General features: G+C 39.1%; 1 protein-coding gene across 1 annotated transcript in view; it reads right to left on the reverse strand.

The window, feature by feature from the left end:
- Window positions 1-19,670, reverse strand: part of pde8a (phosphodiesterase 8A) — a 45,197-nt gene extending 25,527 nt beyond the window's left edge. The window contains exon 1 of the mRNA XM_062424462.1: window positions 18,188-19,670. Within this exon, the coding sequence (XP_062280446.1) occupies window positions 18,188-18,340 (153 nt within the window). The 5' untranslated portion in view covers window positions 18,341-19,670. The remainder of the gene's footprint in view (window positions 1-18,187) is intronic.
- Window positions 19,671-20,988: the final 1,318 nt, after the last annotated feature.

The raw sequence follows: 20,988 nt of genomic DNA on the forward strand, positions 1-20,988 counted from the left end.
TGTACCCAAATGTGAAAATAATCAACTGATTAATTGATAATGAAACATTGCACTCTCTCTTGTACATACAATTCCAACTAGGCCCAGATTAACCGACCAAGGGACCTTTAAGACAAAAATGAGCTGAGGCCTCCTATTGATCATCCTCTTTCTATGACCCTCTGTGCATTATGTATGCATTAGTAAATAGTTTGTGATCATTTAACTGAGCAAAAATGTATATAAGAATATGTCCCATATACACATACTATGTTAAGTATCCTAAAACCATACTCACATGTCCATTTATACATTAAAAGAGTTATTTGTATAACTCTTGTGCCTTGAGATAACTTTTGTTGTTAGTTGGCGCTATATAAATCAAGATTGATTGATTGAAAACTGTAACTGTTCTTCCTGTACATTGTAGCTGTGGTATGAGTATAACTGCCACAGGTTGATCCAGGAGTCTTTGGGTCCTTATAGTTATGTCTAATTGGGGCAGTTGCCCGCTTTGGTTGGTTAATCTGGCAATGCTCATAACCAGCTTTTAATAAATTAGATTAAGAATTAATAAATCTTGCTATGCCAGTGGCTCCGTGAGGCTACAATTATCAATGAGCTAAATGCTACTGTTAGCATGCTAATGTGACAATGTCAATATTCTAATATGTAGTATAATGTTTATCATTCTCACCATCTTAGCTTAGCCTGTTAGCATGATAACATTTGCTAATTAGCACTGAAATAAAACTACAGCTGAGGCTGCAGGGTCACTGGTCATACAACAACTTGTAAGCTGCTTTGGATAAAAGCGTGTGACATATGCCAAAATGTAAATGTAAAATGTAGAGGAAATTCATGATATCACCAAAGTCATTATGGAAGCGTGAGCATCTGTACAAAATGTTATGGAAATCAAAACGTATTGCGCTACTTTAGTCTGGACCAAAGTGGTAGAAAGGCCCATCTAAAGGCTGACATTGCTTTCCCTAGAGCTTTCTCTAGAGCTTTCTCACTAGTGTGGCTAAACATTAAATAGGCTACTTGAGCGTGATTTAATAAAATGACCCCAAAAATCAATCTCAGCTGCCGCGCTGACCGCTTCAAACTGTCATATGTCATGTGATAGCACACCTTTCCTCTTTACTCAGGCTGTTTTGACCACATCAGAGCTGCGAGGTGTCTACAGTCATCTGAGGCTGCATTCAGGACAGTGTGCAGTCCCCTGCTACTCTCATTCAATACACCTAATGTATTTACATAGCAGAGTTGCCTCTGACCCTATATCCTGCTCCCAGTGTATCCGGCCCTATAGATCTCCTCCTCCTCCTCCTCCTTCTTCTGCTCTCCTCCAGCCCACCAGCTTTTCTGTCTCACACTCATAGACAGACATACACATACACACTGGGAGAGTGGCTTTCCACTAAAGTGAAAAACAGGAAATTGGATGACATTGTTCGGTGCGCCGACGTCAGCAGTGAGAGATAGAAAGAGTAAACAGCTTCCTCCAACCCAGAGCTGGGACCAGGATGCAGGGAATCTTGGGATGCCTGCCCTGCTCGTGCTTCTTAGGAAAACGTGCATGGCTGCCCCGTTCACTTAACAATCTCCAGATCCTGCCTCTCTCTCCCCCTCCCACTCTCTGGTACCACTTCTTCAGCTACTGAGCGTCACTTTGTCCCTCTTCTTAAAACTTCTCCACATGTCAAATATTACATGCAGAGCTAATAATACTACAGCAACATAAGAAGATAGTCGTCATTTCTCCTCTGTTTGAAGTGTTGAGTTGATGTTGGTCTCTCAACTAGTGGCGGGTCGCTTTGTGTGTGCTTGTGTGCGCTCCTGTCTAAAAGTGTGAATCAAATGTAGATGAATCAATGTTCTTCATTAGGGCTGATTAAGGGGAGCAGTCCCAGCCACAGGTGTGGGACGCACACTATGTACCAGACAGGCAGACAGACGGACCAACAGACACACTAACTCTCACACACGGAGCTAAGTGAAGGACTAAATGGCACTGAGTGACACATCCACCTCACCACACGCTGAGCCACTCAGATAGTAGTGTTAGCTGCCCATGCTGTGTGTGCTGCCTCAAAGAGAATAATTCACTTTCATGTGTGGCCACTTACATTTGCTACCCATAGATCTGCTCTGAGGCCATAGATAACAGTGGGGTTTCAAACCTGCAACTAGATCTAAGTATGACAAATCAATGACCAGCAGACACAATAACCACCTCACTAAATTCAATTTATGAGAAAATTGAGACTTTTTGTATTCATATTTGAAAGTAAAATTGTACTTACTGTCAGAGTAAAATATGAAATTTTTTTTAACTGTGTACAAAAAATTCATGCAACTAATGGTTATTTTCAGTAACGATTAATCATTTGGTCCATAAAATTATTGTTGAAATTTCTCTGGTGACGTCTTTAATCGTCTTGTTTTGTCTCATCAGCAGTCCAAAATCTAAATATACTTTGTTAACTTTCATGTATGGCAGAGAAAAGCTTCATATCTTCACATCTGAGAATCTGCAACCAGCAAATATGTGCCAGTTTTTATTGAAAAATGTCTGTTTTTGAAATAGTTGCCACTTATTTCCTGTCAATCGACTCATTTATTAGTCGACTAAATGTTGCTGCTCTAATATCCACATTTATTTGGAGGAGGAAAATTTAATATGATTACTGTCACAGGAACTAATAAACTACAAGCTTCAATAGGTCGACAGCAGAACAGCAAGTCAAAAACACTAAATAAGAAAATTGTAAGTAGTAAGTAAAGTATAAATGGTTGAAGGTGGTAAAAGTACAAATGTAAACATAACCAAACCTACTGAAAAGAAAAGGAAAAATATATCAAGCAGACATAAACCTGGTACTACGACTGACTCATAGACAATTCCAGGAAAACTACGTGTTGTATATGACAAACACATATTGTATACAAAATACATTGTTGTGCGAGGCATCATATTTGTATGAAAATGTCCAGTACTTAGTGTGGCAAAACACACAAGTATTGCTTGAATATGTGCAACTATTCATCATTACCTCACCATAATGGCAGTTTTTGTAGGCAACTATACAGAGTGTTTGCTGGCAAATAAAATAAAAACACTTTTACTGACACTACTTGAGTCATTTCTTTCAGCCAGCATGACGTTAGTTAGTTTTATGTTAGTAACTGTCAATTGCGCACTACATTTAGCAATGTACTGTGAGATATTTTAAGTCCACTATTAAGGGTTAAATAATTTTAAATACACATTTGTTCTGTACAACATGACACATATTCATCTACTTAAAAATTAATATGAAACTGTGAGGTTTATGAGCTGATGGTGCCTGACATAGCTGTTGGTTTTTAGGCTAAATTCGTCAAACAAATTCATTGTTAAATGAATTAAACCCCTTGTGCTGTAGGAATGACACACTATTTATGCCCTACCTGTCCTCTAACCTTACCCTCACTTCCTTTCCTTCCATGTCTTTCCTTTATGTATTTTTCTGTAAATATTTTCTCTTTCTCTCTTTAGTTTTTATCTCTTGATGTACATTGTATGCATCTTTGTCTTTCTGTAGACAACTGTCTTTAAAAGCAGTTTGTAAATCAGTCTACCTCGACCTGACATGACTTAACTACAACGACTAAAAATGGAGGCAAATGAAACAAAATATGAAATACAGATGTTCTAATATTTCTATCTCTCCTTATTGTACTGGATTGCTTTGATACTGTAGCCAAAGAGCAGTAATATAAGAAAAAAAAATCCTCCCCTCCCCCACCCAAATGAAAATTAGGCACTTGTCTGATGTGTTAATGTAACAGCAGTTCATCCATTTAGAAAAATAACGGCAACCGTGTGTATTCTGGCTCTGTACACATGTCTTATCCATGGTGACGAAGCCCACAGTCAGCCAGGCAGAAGACCTATAGTTGAGTCACTGGCATGGCTGAGGGAAACTAGGCCACTGTGGATCGGTTTGTCCCAGAACATCCTTGCTTTCACTGTATTTCTATCTCTCCCTCTCTTTTTCTCTCTCTCTCTCTCGCTCTCTCTCTCTCTCTCTCTCTCTCTCTCTCTCTCTGTCTGTCTGTCTGTCTGTCTGGTGGAACGCACTAAAGAGGAAAGACCAGCCTCGTTGAGCAAAACCTACAACATCCTGCAAGCTAAAGCACGAGCTCTGAAACACATTCTATTATTGTGTTGAATGTAAAAAAAATATTCAACTAGATGTTTTTATTCATCTAATATCTCCCTGGGTTATTCTCTCTTGTTCTCTTACAGATACAATGTCATGAGATGAACAATGTGCCTCCTTTTACTTTCCGTGACAAGGGTTCAGCTGTGTGTACATGATGGGGGATAACATAAGTGGTTACAGTAAATGAAAGAACATTTCATGTGATCTCATCAATAGTTTATCCTCTTTTACTCTCCTCATTTAGTCATTCTAATCTTTACTTTTGCAATTTGTAGTCTTATGTAAAGAAGATATGTTGCTTTGTACATTAGGTTCTCTTTACAAAACATAAAATAAGTTGTCTGTGTCATTCTGAACTGCACTTCATGTAAAAAGATGCATCACTTTGCTCTGTTAAATGTAATTTTCATTTCATTTAACATTTAACCCACAAATAATGTAGAACTAACACATTTTTAATAGGGCTGCAACCAACTACTATTGGCAAAATCGACAAATTAATTTACTGATTAATGTCTCAATCAGTCGATTAATACCTTCCATTTTTTTTTTTAAAGTTTAAAAATAAAAAATAAAAGTTCCTAGGCCCATGCTGATGTCTTTAGATATTGTGTTTTGTCTCACAAACAAAGATATTCAGTTCACGGTCATTTTTGCACAATGATTTCAATGATTATTCAATTATCGGAATCATTGCAGTTTATTTTTTTGTCAATCCAACAATTGATTAATCAAATTATTATTGCAGCTCAAATTGTTATCCCATTTAACTGCACCTATGGTCGATAGCCATAACCTTGTATTTGGAAATAAACAAAAAAATATTTTAACAGGGATAAAATCTTGTTAAGAATCAGGGCTGGAAGATTTCCAGTGGGCAGATTACATTGAATTTACTTACAAACAGGATTTACATTAGGGGAAGTAAATTAGGGTTAAGTTAAACATTAAATAGGCTACTTGAGCGTGATTTATAATTTCTCTGGTGACGTCTTTAATCGTCTTGTTTTGTCTCATCAGCAGTCCAAAATCTAAATATACTTTGTTAACTTTCATGTATGGCAGAGAAAAGCTTTATATCTTCACATCTGAGAATCTGCAACCAGCAAATATGTGCTGGTTGCAGATTCAACAATTGATTAATCAAATTAATCAATTGTTGATTAATTTGATTAAATTAATCAACAATTCACAAATTGTGGATTAGTGGTGGATTAACACCAAGGTATACGAATCTACTGAGACCATTAATTCACTTTTTCTCTTAATTTTCTGACTTTTGCTAGGCTTTCTCCACCAGGCCTAAACTGAATCGCACCAACACTCTTCAGCTTTTTGCCCGACAGTGACTTGATGTCATGTCACGTACTGTAAACCCAAACACAGTCATTATACAATCTGTCATGACATCACATCGGGTGGCAATATGGCCTGCAATGTAAAAAAAAATTGTTTTCCTTGCTTGTGATTTTACAGAAAATGCACAGACTAGAGGAAAGTGAGAGTGAATTTTGGTCCTGGTTTTTAGAGTTAACTGAAGAGGACAACAGCTGTTGACATAAGCTACGATAAGTTAAGTAACATCAAGCTAACCATTTATATAATGCTATCTTGGTATGCCATACACTAGCTATACATGCAGAGACATATAGTAGATACAGGAGCAGTAGAGCAAAGTATAATTCATGATGAAATAAATGGAACTGAAAGGAAAAGGTAGTCCTACAAAACTGAAACAATAACTGTTAGAAATAAAGACTTAAAGAATAAAACACTGAAAAGCTAAATTACTTTTACTGCAGTATTGTTAAGGTACTGATGCAGACTTCTTTCATATTATACTGTCCCAAATACAGCAACTTCTAATCAGTCGTGCAAAAGAGCGCAGATACATGCACGCATACACATTCATTGTTTTACGGGCAGTGCTTCCAGAGTACGCCCTGACCTTTATTCTGTCTGCAGTGACATCTCTCCTACCTCACCAGATAGTGCGGAAACTCAAGCATACGGGAATGCACATACACACACAGAGGGAAGACACCGAGCAACTCACAGGAGAGTGAACTTGTCCTGGAATTCAGTCCCAAACGCCCTTGAATGACGTCCGTGGTTTAAAAATACAGAGTTTGCAGAAAATGGATAGGTTACTTCATCCTTGGTGACCTGTCCCTGTTTCTCACTGGTGTTCCACACCTTGCAAGCATCGCCTCAGATATCACACAAAACTCTCAGATTATGTGAACAGATGGTCCAGCGCACTATCCCTTTTTTTTTTTTTTTTTTTTTTTACAATTCAACAAACACTGAAGAAAGGGGAAGGAAGGATTAGATATTAAAACACGTGTGCCTGTACACACACATTGTAAAAAAAGATACTCAGAAAAGTAGACCAAAGCAAAGCAGTGATGTTTTTCATGAGTTCAGCTTCTGTAGAGCTAATCTGAACATTGTGTACTCATATATTTCGAATGAATTAAAATGTATTCGTATATGTTTGTATTATCAGAGTGCATGCAGCCTTCTTTAAGCTTGTGACGCTGTCTACGCCTGCCCGCAAACCCCCGCGTCCATAGTGGCGCGAGTGTGTATGTGATCTGTGCGTCACTGTGCCAAGGAGAGTAACTGAGGCCTGGCAGCAGAGCAGCTCCTGTCGACAGGCCAAGTGACGGGGGTTAGAGACTGCGCTCAGAGCCCTCACACACTGGCCTATAGGGACACGAGAGTAAGAGCAGGAGCCGGAGAGAGACGCGCTCATTAAACATGGACAGGAACACACAAGTCTGCTTGCTACATGGCTGCATATAAGCTAACTGCCAAACTGCAATGATAAGAGCTGAGGCTGGGATCTCTGAGATTTCAATTCAAAAGACAGATGAGGTTTTAATGAGATCACATCTCCATATGTCCAGGACTGTAATGCATCTCCTGTGGCTTTACTTGTCTAAATTAATGTCTCACTTTCCCAATTTCCCTCTACATCTTTTTTTAGCGTGTGTCCAAACTGTGATCTCAATACGACCCCAACCTCTTTTAAGATTACATTTTGAGGACCCAATTGCAACTTGAGCATTATCCAATTCTCAAGTCTGTACGAGTCTGTGATCTCCTAAGCCTGATGGTGAAAACAGTGCTTACAAACTATACAGCAGCAAGGGGGCATGATTAAAGGGGTAATCCAGCAATGTATTAATGCACTTCCATAAAAAAGTTCAAAATCAAAGCAGCAGAGGCTGAGATATCCTCACTTTACTCCCTATTAAGGGTCAAGCTCCCAACCACTGGATCCTACATTTCCCATAATGCAACTCATTATCCCTCCTAAATGCCTACTTCTTTCAAACCCCACACCTCCAGCTTGTAATGTAGTCAATTTTAAGTCTCAAGCTGACATCATCAGGGTTACTTTTTTCAAACTATGTTAATCTAATTCAGGACAAACAAATAAATGATATGACTGTTTTCAGGGGCTGAGCAGTGCTCCTCATCTTTATGTGAAAAAATGATGGAGTGCCCCTTAAAAGGAAAGATGTATCTAACCAGTGTGTGTGAATTAATTAAATAAACGAGTCATAGGACGGATCCGCGAGAAGCAGAGCACTTTCTCCAATGTTCACCTTCAAGGTATTTCTGTCCTTATCCAGATTACCCTGAAATCCCCGTAAAACCTGGACAATCCTAAGCCATCCACGGCTCTGGGGCAGCCCCTTACTAAAACCTCCTCCTCTTTCTCTGCCCCCTGCAGCCTTCTTCAACACAACTGTTACTAGTTCTGCTTCACTTTCCATTTCATTACACTCGCCCCAAATAACCTCAATTTTATTGCATATAAACACACAAAAGAATATTGTAATGCTGTTTTCCATCTTTGTTTTCACTCTGTCGCCTTGCTTTTATTAGCTATAAATCCTAAACCTTTCCGACTCCATTTGCCGTCAGACTGTCATTTGCACTGTGACACATAGGCAGCTTCTGATCAGGCGTATGTAGTCCCCATTCTTCTTCCTCTCTTAGGTCACTGCAGGTGGGGTCAAAGGCCAATAAAGCAAAAGGACAAGCTAAAGAAGCTTGGGAAGTCTAAGTGGGACACTGCCTGGTCCATTGATACTGCAGTTTACTGTAATCTTACCGGGAACCTTTCCATTGCTGTCAGCACCTCCTCCTTTTCAGGCCAGCCAAATACATGACAACAACATAAGCAGAGTACAACTAGCTAAACAAGAAGACCGTCTGGTCTGAATGAGAGATCATTAGGCTCCAGTAACTTTTATTATGTTGCCAGAGCCATACCCAACTGTACTGTACAATCTTAATTATCTTGCCAACCCCGTGGCCCTAAGAGAGGATTAGAATTAGCCACACCACCCCTGCGCTATCTCTGTGGCTCCACCTCCCCACAACACAGCTTAGATGTTTTTGAAAATATCAGGAGCGTTTCTCCGGAGTTCTTCAGATGGCTGTGAGAGCATTAGATAATCACTGTACTCCCCCTCCTCTTCACCTGCTAAAACAGGAGCACTGATGTCACCGTTGCATGAGGGATCAGTGAGTGACACAAGCTGGAGCGCCGGGCTGGGGCTTGGCACACAAACTATACTTGACTTACACACACTGAGACACATTCAGAAACACACAAACTCTGAATGAGGAATGGGGAGGACGATTGTAAACACACATACACATAAATCCCCAATTGTTTTTAAAGAAATTGAAAAAGTAATCCAACGGGTTATTGGTAGAAAATTAATAATGATTAAAAAAGAAAAAAGAAAAATAATATATATATCGTGATAAAATAAAACAAAAAAATAATACAGGTAAAAAGCTCCTGTCTGAACAAATCTAACATTGCTGTTATCAATTAATCTGTCCCTTATTTTCTCAATTTTCCCTATCAGGTGTAGAAGATTATGAACAATCAAAATTATATTTTCCCAGAGTCAAAGGTGATTTCTTCAAATGTTTTGTTGTATACAACCAACCAATCCAAAACCCGCAAATATTTGGCATATTGGCTTAAAAGAATGACTAAAATTTTAATCGAGAGTAAAAGATTCATTTTCTGTTGAACTAATCGAGCAATCGGCCCATTGTTGCAGCTCCAAAATTAAGACTGATCTTTGCTACTGAGCCCAATTTAATTAGAACAACCACTAACTTTGATGTTTAAATTAAGAATCTTCTGAAATGTTATTAACATTTCAACAGGAATATTTCTAAATGACTGCAACTTTATTGTAATGAAATACAATTACAGAAGCTCTCACTGATGGAAAGTGAGTATTTAAAATGGAAGTAAAACAACTGCAAATCCATTATTTGCCTTATGGATATACTGCCAACTCAAAAGCAGTGCTTCTTGATTTTACATCAAGTCATTTAGATTGAAAGCACATTTACTGCAATGTACACCTAATGTACATTTTTTCCCTAAAAACTGTGCAATGCATGCTGTATTGAAACTACCACCTACCTACCTATCTTATATTTTTGTATTTTTTAAAGTCAAACTGTACTGTATGATGTCAAACCTATCTTCAAATTAAATGCTGAAAAGAAGACATGGATGTAGAAAGACTGTTTGTGAGGAGACATGTTTTTTGGAGATTATTTTCAGGCTGGAGCCTACGATTTCCCTGTGGATCTCAGATGATTGACAGTAAGTACAGAGTGATGTGATGCCGCACCGATATGAAAACACTCAATATGGATACAATGAAAAAACAATAACATGCAACCTCTGACAAAACTTCGACTCAACTCAAAATGTAAGACGTCTCTTATGTATTATGTGCAATGTATTATTTAACTCTGGCAAGGTTGTGAACAAAATTTGTATTTTGTGCAAAAAATGAATGACTGAAAATGTCTTTGCTCAAGGCAGGAAAAAGAAGCCTCATATGTTGAACTATGCTGACTGTGTGGCAAAAAAGTAATAATATTTTCTACTATATATAATATAGAATAAAATTTCATGTAGATACAAACAGTAATTCTGGTTACACTGCAGGCAGCTGAAACAGACGACCTGTGAGGAATGTAACCTGACAAGTGCAGCAGGTATAATAAACACAAATGCTTTTGACAGACATGAAGGAATGTTTCAACTATTGATTTATTAGAAACTGATAAGTGTTCGCTTCATTGTCTCTCATGTGGATGTCAATTGCTTTTAACAAGACATGCACTCTCTTGTTTCCATTTAACATTTTCTGCTCTCCTATGCCAACACTCAATCTAGATATATTATGTCTGCTATTCGACATATCACACATTATGCAATGTCTGAATGTGTTTGGTAAAATGGAATAAATGGAACGGACTTAAATATAATAGATGCATATATTTTTAACCAGCTGTTGTACATATTAGCAATTTCACACAAATAGGCCGGACTTTGGGTTAACCGTTATAAAAAGGTGACGATTTTTTTTTCTTTTTTGTTGTGGATCTCTTGGGGGGGGCTAAAATGTTTACAAGTTTCAGGACAATATACACCCACAAACGACCATGCAGGACTTGAAAATCTATTAAGAGGTTTTGATCATGATTGGACTAAGCCGTGCAGACAGATTCACTTCTTGTTTGCTGCAAAATAAATTTGCATGTCATAGTCAAATGGTTTTAATTAATACAATTCTGTGGATAACTCACAGAAAAGCACCCTTTTGTACACAGTAAAGACTAAATCATCTTTTCTAGAGCAAAGGTCAAAAATCTAATTGGAAAAAACAAAAAAAAAGGACAAAAGAGAGGAACTAGCCAGATTATTTGAATTAAATTGATCCCAAAATGTGTCCTTGCAACCACACAAAAACATCACACACCATCTGTGCTCTGCCCACTAAAAAACTGTGAGGCTTACATCAAATAGGGGGGTACAGAATATCTTCAGAGCAAAAGGCAGGACACAGTCCAGGACATTTTGCGTCATAGCTATGTCCATTAAAACAAGGAAGGAGACAAGCACTGCTGGATTAACGCAGCGTTGAGCAAGTGAATGAGTGTCTTTGCGTGTTTACTACAGCCAATAAGCTGCAGGCTTGTTCACTTAAATCCGGTGAGGCTCTCGTCTGCTCAGCGCTTCTTACCTGAAGAACAGCAGTAAAATGAAGTCAAGGCCTCAGGAGCATTTTGATACCAAAATTGTTTCAGATCAACTGCCACATTTTGCAGTGAAATTCCCATTAGATTTATAATTTAATACAAAATCTACAAAATTGGAGCTTTGTAGATCTTGCCGCAGGAAAAGTCTTTCAACATACTGTGCTGTACACAACCTTTCCTCAGTTTATTCTGGCTGCAAGGACAGTGGTGTGACGGAGCGTGAAAATGGCCAAAGTACTCCAGTAACCAGATGCTGTTAACATGGCTGTTAGCACTGTTAACAAGGCGTGTTGTGCATGGTTACAGCAGTCCACAATTGCTGCATAAGGCTCTCTTCAAGGGGAGATTAAAAACACGCCTATGGACACTGACACTGTAACACTATGCAAGTGAGATGACTCTCAGATGAACTTCTCCTTTGAAGGAACAATGATGGTGTGTTCTGTACATGGTGTACTTTTCAAAACCACTCTAAAATCTGGGATTAAGACCTTGAGAGATCTGAGTATAGAGGGTATGCATCTATCATCACTGATGTATCTGCAGATACTATTCACATGATTTAAAAATGTTGAAATAAAAAAGTAAATTGAACCAACTGCACAAACAGACTGAGATGTTTTACACACTGCCAAAGATAGTAATGGATAAACGTACCCCAGACACCTGGAAATTTGGTGCAGAAACTGTACATATAGTGCTAAGATGAGAAGATTGCTACCATAATCGATACCTTATATTTATACAGTAAACAGGAAGCTTAAATCAGTAGATGTTAATGTGTTTATGTTAAGATCTTTATATAGTATAAGGGCTGAAAACAGGGGAAACACCTAGCCTGGGACAGTCCAAATGTAACAAAATCCCCCTACTTGCACATATTAAGCTCACACTGAATATGTTATATGTTCTTTGATTTGTACAAAAAGCACAGTGTAAAAACCACAAGCTGTAATTTTACGGAGGAAAATGTCATAGTTACGACAGGATTCCAGGAAATCACTGCACTCGGCCAGGAATTAGCCCCCAGTAGAACTACAACTTGTCATTTTTACGTTTAGGTTTATTAAATGAATTAAACAAATGAGATATAACCTTAATTATCTTTAACGGTGCTGGCAAGTGTTCCCAAAATGTCCTTTGACTGCTCTCTGTATGACTACTTCCCAAAGATATCAAAATAAAGTATACAGTGCGCCAGGAAATTCAATTTCCGGTCAAAGTTCAATGTCCACTGACCACTGACTAGTACAGTATGTTTATGATTTTTGATTCTGTACATATTTGTTTGTTTTCCACACTAATCGCAGCCTTCCACAATCACTGAAGATAGCTTTGTTGGAACTTGGCACTTAGAATGATGAGGGGAGCTGTATCGTATTAAAAAAAGTTACATTAAAAAGTTAGAAGTAACAGATATAAAATCTATTTTATACTGTTTGTTATCCCTCCATGAGCACATTTACACATTCAGGACACCAATTCAAATTTTTAAAATTCCTATTAATTTAACATATTTTTAAATTATTTAAACTTCTGCAGTCCCTTTTTTACCCATTTCTGTTATGTATTTGTATAAATATCATGTGTTGATGTGCTTTTTAATTTTCTTAATTAATTAATTTTATTAATTGATTACTTGATCAATGAGCTACTTTAACAGTGGCAGTACATATGGACACAAGACACTCCATCAGTCAACAAATTAAAGAAAATTCAAAAGACCTGCCCGCCTAACAGGCCTTCAACATAGGACTGTTTTCTATGAACATCTCAACACTCTTTTTCACTCTGCTGGTGTCCAGCCTCAAAGCTACGTTCAAAACACACAGCGCTAGCATGACGCCACCACCCCTGCTGATGCTCACAGCTTAGAAAGCCCAGAAATTGGGAGAGACACACTTAAGGAGGAGCTTAAAAAAGGCCACCAGTGGACCAGGGCCCACTCACATCTACAATACATTCCTGTGAGCTTCTGAAACAGAACAGAGAGCGCAGCTACAAAGTAAACACTTGTAGTGCCTTGTTTTGGAAGAATACCATTTCCATAATCTCATGAAACTATCACATGCTGGCCTTATGATACAACATTCTTAACCTGGAGGGGGAGCAGAACAAGCTTTGAATGTGGCCTTATTTGTTAAGACTATTTAAAAAACAATGGGAGGTTCTGTTTCATAAGTACACGCTCCCAATTGACACCTCATAAGAGAGCAAACTCCTGGAAATGAAGAGACCTACTGTATCTACACTTGGAGGTGACAAAGGGATTGATTATATTATCCTAATTGTATTTCTAAACAGGATCACCGTGCACACAGGGGGACTTTGCTGTCATTACATCAAGCACTGAAACTGCTCAATGCTGAAGAACAGATGAATGTTACATAAAATGTATAAAAAGTGTACTTGAACATGTTTGAAGCATCTGCTGCTGATACGCACGTCTCTTACAGCGATAAGCTCTAGAGCTGCCAATACATCAATCAGAGGACTGTGGGTGCTCTATGGGCCCCATCTTCCCTTCCTCGCAACTCCTTCTGCTCATGTGCCAGTGGAGATAAATGACTTGGCAAAAAAAAACCCCTCACAGCCCCTGCAGACACTCCTGACAGGAAGGGAAAGACGGGGTCGCACTGCAGCTGACGTTTTGTTTAAATAAAACACAATGAGTGGCTAAAGTCATATTTAAAGCAATAGTTTAACATTTCAGGGAAAGAGGAGAGGTGGATGGATTCCGCTCTCATGTCTGTATGTTAAATATGAAGATACAGCCAACAGATGGTTAACTTAGCTTAGCATAAAGACTGGAAACAAGGAGTGACAGCTACCCTGGCTCTATCCAAGGGTTTAAAAAAAACTTGTTTATTTAATTCATACAAACTGTAAAAACAATATTTTGCAGTTTAACATGAGTAGTTTTTGTAGCTTTTAGAGACACTAATAGGAGCATTTTGTTACATTTGGGATGAGCAAGGCTAACTGTTTCTTCTGTTTCAAGTCTGTGTGCTAAGCTAAGCTATCTGGCAGCTGGTTATACATTTATATTTAACGGACAGAGATATATAAAAGATATATCTATCTTCACATTTAAATCATCACCATGAAAGTGAATAAGCATATTTCCTAAAATGTTGAATTGTTCCTCTGGACACATCCTTAACAAATGTTATCAGTTTTAACATATGTGTGTTATCTGGGTGGATGGAACTTTTGCTCCAGTGGGACTCAAACCACTAACCGTGGCAGAGTGCCAGGGGTTTGTGCCACGCTCTGGGCTATAAAGGACCATTGTGCATATACACATGACATCCTTGATAGACATAGATAAGCACAGTCCATCACTAGATCCAATCACCAGCTGTAAAGACACAGACGACAGCAGGGCCATTGAAGTGAACTGAATGTTAGCATTTCTAAGGGCGAACAGAAGGAGACTGCTCCTATTGTGTATTAAATCATATATGTGATTGTGGCGATTAAAACAGCTGTAAATTCAAGGCTGAAAAATGCTTTAAATATGGACGTTGAGAGAAAAATATCCATGAGTTTTTATAGATCAAGATGATCTTGATATGATCATGATAAACTATTCAAAGAAAGTAAAAGAGAGAAAGAAAAAGAGCCAATATCAGTCTCCGTCCTCTCAGCCAGCAGAAAAAAGCACAGTGGATTAATTCATCACCATGCTAAGCCTTTGCCCTCCTCTGGAATAAATTACCCAATGACTCTCAACTTAGACTATACACACACACACACACACACACACACACACACACACACACACACACACACACACACACACACACACACACACACACACACACACACACACACACACACACACACACACACACACACACACACACACACACACACACACACACACACACACACACACACACACACAAAACTGACCAGAGAGCACACACAAAAACAGCGGGAGAGAAAACTGACAAATGGAGAGGAGCTGTGCAGGTCAGAGGTGTGTCATATCTTACGACACACTCTTTTATTGAAGGATTGAAACTAAGATGTATCACACCCTGGTGTTTGGTTCAGAAACTTTTTAAAGTTCTGTGCTGCGCTCTAGCAACAGTTAAGTGTTTCCCAGCTGAGGCTTTAGTTCAGAAAAGCAACCTTGTGTACCTTGTCACTTCTGGAGATGGGAGGGTTTAATGGGGGGAAGTCTGAGGTATATGGGTGAGTGATTCCACCACTTATGTTAATGCATGCAGAGTCTGGAACCAGGCAGCAAGCAAGATGGTATTACTCTCCAGATACTTATAAGCTTAGCACCTTTTATTGCCCTTTTCCATTTATAGTAAGAGGTAATGGTAAAACTGATTCTACTTTAGCTGTTCAGGGGGAGAGCTACTTGATTTCCTTGAGTGGGGGCAATCAGACTGAAAAAGTCAAGGCCCAATAAATGGTGTTGTGTTTGGCTGAGGTCTTTCTCTGTCTGTTTGGCCCTATACACACAGAAAAAAAGCCCACTATCACAGGACCTTGTACTTGAGCCTTATCATCACCAGAGCAGCCCAGATGGTAACGTACCCTTGACAATGACTCACATCACACTCCCAAACTACTATTGAATCTTTCTCACCACTGTCTCTCTCTCTCTCTCTCTCTCCTCTCTCTCTCTCTCTCTCTCTCTCTCTCTCTCTCTCTCTCTCTCTCTCTCTCTCTCTCTCTCTCTCTCTCTCTCTCTCTCTCTCTCTCTCTCTCTCTCTCTCTCTCTCTCTCTCTCTCTCTCTCTCTCTCCTCTCTCTCCCTCTCTAAGAATACAGCACAGTTTTAACATTTGGTAAATTTCAGTTTTGTGCTTTGCTGTAGCTACACTCTCAGCTGCGTGTAGATGTGTATGTGAGGATTAATATCCTTTAGGGGATGAATGTGTGCACTATCTCTCCAGAATGTCCTGATTGGCGAAACAAATCAGGACAAAACAAAAATTAATCAATTATTATTATTATAAATCACACACACCTATCGCACGCATACAAATCCAGAACAATCAGTGGTCATTTTTGATCTCTTATAGGAAGAAGAAATCAAAAGAGCTAAAACAAGCAGCAGCTGCATGTATCACCGAGGCTCAAACACATCACGGCAAGTTGATGTACAAATTATTCTTAATGGCAGCAAATGGTTAGCGAAGATGAAACAGTCAAACTCTACTTTTCTATACATTAAGGTATGATTAAACCCGGCTGCTCACTGGAACCAACGACAGAGGATAGTAAAGATGACACCTTACGGAACAAGGATAAACCATTTCCAGCTGAAGGAGATTTGTATACCATTAGTCTAACTCAATCAGGGGACTAATTCAATCAAAGGCACAGTGGGCGTCTTGACATGGGGGCATCTGTCACACCGACTTCTCACTGCATCCTGCGGTGACATTTGGCCACAAAATTCAGCTTGACAGAGGCCCTCAAATAGCCTGCGGTCTGTCAGAGAAAATGCACACATACTCATGAAAACATACACCAACACACAGACGCACTCATGCACAAAATTCATGAGATCACACTTCTTCTTTTTTTCAGACGTTTTGTGTTTGCAGATGCCTGCAGACGCAAACATTACAGTACGAGCTGTGTTGATTTTATTATCAATTTGCCACTCCTTGAAGCTTCAACATCCTTATTCTTCATTTGGAGATAGAATAACTATTCTCAACTCAATATTGCTTCATTACAGAGTTTTATACAAATGGGATGAGGCCTTTTGCCAGCACACATGGAAACCAGGATTTCAGTTTGTTAACCCTAACCCTAACCCAACAGACATCTCTCTCACCTCCGAAAAATACATCCACCTGCTGCATAACAATGACACCGATATGTTCTTCTTTACGTGCGTGTGTAACCTCTTACACAACACATAAATGCCAAACACTAATAATGAAATTGATCATCTTTTTGATGAGAAACAACTCTTTTTTAGCCCCTGTATGCATACAAGCAGTACATTTCATTATGCCACTGTTAGTGTAATTCTTTCTGGTCCAATACACAAATGGGACTTATTTTTTGTGATGATGTAACATACCGGTGGCAAACTTTTGTCACTCAATCCTTTTCAGTGCCTACTCTCATTTCCATTCAGATATTCCTGTCTAACACTATCAGTGTCTGTGCGCTAGTTTGTCTAATTTTATGACCTGACACACAAAGTTTAGGCTTTATTAAGACCCGCGAGAGAAGACATCCCACTGAAAAGTAAAACTGGTTGAAAGGTGAAGTAGAGGCCAGAACTGTGTCAACGGAAAAGAACCGCGTTGGACACCAGATATCAATGCTTTGATTTGGGCTCTAAAGAGATTATTCTTATTGTGTACATATGAAGAGTCTGAAAAAAATGCTTTATGCTGCTTTATCTTTGCAGGTCTAAAACACTCCTACGACCTACAAAAGAGAACAATACCTCAGGTTAGATTAGAGGCCTGTGACCTTACGACCTTCCACTGAGTGTGTATCATGGCCTAGTTCCTCTTTATTTAAAAAAAAAAAAAAAAGCAGTGGAGCACTAATGTTAAGCAGGATAATTTTGATTTTAAAGGAGTTTAAATGAAAAAAACCAACAAACTTCAATATAGGGGTTGTGCCTACTGTACTGAACCCTGGCTTTACTTCACTTCCCTTTACTTTAGCCTCCCAGAATTTCTGCTTTATAAAACATTTGGATTAAAAAAAATTATATAATTTACAGTAATGTCCTAAAATTCATTATTGTATAGGTCTGTTCTGTTATGGATTAGAGACTTTTTCCTGAAAAAAAAGCTTGAACATTCAATCATACACCCTTTCTCTTAACACACACACACACACACACAAACGCACATCAAGTGTAATGAATGTAGGTTCCCTCACCTTGCAGCTCGGGGGTTTTAGGGGTAGTCCCGAGGCAGGATTTCCTTGATGCTGAGTGGTATTAGTCTGCTGGGGTGAGTGGGAATCCTCGGACTCTTTTCCACTGTGGTAGACCACCCTATCAGAGATATGAATACTTGAAGCACAGCCCATGCTTCAACCCACTTCAGCCTTTTTCTTTTTGCGCAACTGCTTTACTTTGAGCGCTACCCAAGTGTCATTCGCTCTTTTTTGTGTATGTTTTTTTTAATGTCCACTCTCTCTTCTAAGCTTTCATTTTTCCCCCCTTAAATATATAAATACATATACATATATATATCATCTAGGCCACAGCAAAGCCGGTTCTCCAATTGCTCTAACACAAGGCATGAATAATATATCTTTCTATCCCCACCCCCCCACCCCCCGACCAGGAAGCTGATTTCCTCCCTCTGTTTTTCACATGAAGTTAATTGGAGATCTTTAATCAAAGCAGCTATTATCCTCGAAAACTTGGATTCCGTTATTCTTCAGCTGGGCTGCTCAGATCCCCATGGACGAATTATCCCTCACTCTGGCTCCTCTTCTCGCCTTCTTCGTACCACATCACCATTTTCTCATTTTTCCCTCAACTTCACTGTTATCAAGTAGGCCTAAAAACACATACACACACACGCACACACACGCGCGCGCGCGCACACACACACACACACACATACGCACACATACACACCATGCAGTCCCCAGCTTCATGCAATAGTTTTATCCATTTTTTGTGTCCAAGCTTTCATTTGTAGTCGTCCTCCCCCACCCCGGAGCCATCAAAAATGATCCCTCTCTCTCTCTCTCCCTCTTTCTCTCTCTCTCTCTCTCTCTCTTTAACAATCTGGTTACCCACTTCAGCTCAAGACACGGGCCATAAACCGGTTCTCACGACACTTTGCTCCAGTCCTGAGCGGTTCATCATCAACAGGCTGAAATATTCACACTGCAGAGTATTATTCTGGCCAGTCGCTCCGATGTCAAACACCCCCCGTGGAACATAATGCCATGTAGTCCAACACAACACTCCATTTATCTGCCCAAATTCACCAATTTAGGAAACGTAGAAATCTTGGTGGATGGCTTGCAATCTCCATTCAGGCATCCGCTGCCCGGTTGAGGATGATCCGCCTGATATAAGAGGTCCAAACCCGGGTGCGATTGGCTACAGTGTTACCAGGCTCCACGATATTCTCTCATTCTGGAGGAAAAAATGATGTAGAGGCTGTCACATTGTAATATGTGGAGGTACCACCTCTGGAGAATGCAATCGCTTGAGAGAGACAGAGAGAAAAAAAAACGAAAAGAAAAAAAAAACACAAGACCGCTCCGTGTACACAAGTTTCGGATCTGAAATCGGGGACGGCAGGATTATTTAAGGTTGAGAGAGTGGAGATAAGGCAGAATCGAGCTACATAATGCTGATTTTGTGTTTGTCTTTTCTCTGCCTTTTTCTGGCGTTTGCCCTTCCAATTCTTCAGCACTGCTTGACAGCGGCACATCCAATAAAAGCACCCGCAAGGATTGACCTACAGCCTTTACTGACGTTAATGCAAATGAGCTCCGCGCAGCTAATCGGCGTCGTGCTCTGCTCAGCTGGGTGGTCCTCCGCTTTCCGTGGGAACTTTGAAAGCAGGAAAAGAGCTCAGACAGAGAGACACACAACTGGCTGTGGGTATCACTGAACATTTTCTGCAGATGGCACATGCAAACCGGCTCAAAGGTGTTTCAGGTGAGGTTTTTACGGTTTCATCGAGTGCACATTCAACATAATTTAAAAAGGCAGCCAAATGATTTTGAGCACCAAAAAAGTGAATGTTTTTGAGTAAATCTGGACTCTATGAAACACCATGTGGGCCAAAATTAATTCAATAAAAGGTGCAGTATGTAGGATTTAGTGGCATTTAGCAGAACACACTTTGCAGAAATGAAATATAATATCCATAAGTATGTTTTAATTATTGTATAATCCCATGAAAATATGAATCATTGTGTTTTTGTTCCATTAAAACCCCTTTTATATCTACATAGGGGGCAGGTCCTCCTCCATGGAGCCTGCCATGTTGCACTACCATGTTTTTACAGTAGCCTGAAATGGACAAACCAATAAACCAGAGAGCCTTTTTGCAGTTTTCGCGAGTTTCGCAGTCACCGTGAGTTCTCCTACATGCTTGGAAAGGGAGGGGAGGGCTATTCTGTTGTTTGTAATCTCCAACCTCACCACTAGATGCCACTCAATCATACGCACTGTTCCTTTAAGTAGCAAATTATAGCATAAATATTAATATAGCCTAAACAATGCAGAAAAAAATATAAATGAACTAAAGGTCTGTGTAATGAGACATTATTAAAATATTATTTCATCATTATTAATTTCATTGTGACTCACTTATTGGTGTTCATCTCTATCAGGGTTGTCACTAACTAGCTAATTATTAATTATAACTTTTAGAAAGGTGAAACAAATGTAGATTGTAGTCCATAACACCAGCCTTGAACTTATAGATATCCTGCACATATGTAGCAACTGAAAAGTGGCGAAAAAGATAAAAACGTTATCATGACTCTGGCATAAAACCTTCAAAGAGAACAAACCCAGTTCCTCTTTATTTTCTGTAAAAATGTATAATAAATAAAAGCACTGTATATAATCTGAAGAGACAGTCTAAGGTTTTTGTTCAACAAGTAATTGAACATTTTCTGTTAAATTTCAAGTCTACGGAAAAACCATGTTGGAAAAAGTTAATTAAATTATTCAGCGAACCAATATATCAATAATA

Source organism: Scomber scombrus, chromosome 1 (genome assembly GCF_963691925.1).
Source record: "Scomber scombrus chromosome 1, fScoSco1.1, whole genome shotgun sequence".
In the NCBI taxonomy this organism is placed as follows: Eukaryota; Metazoa; Chordata; class Actinopteri; order Scombriformes; family Scombridae; genus Scomber; species Scomber scombrus.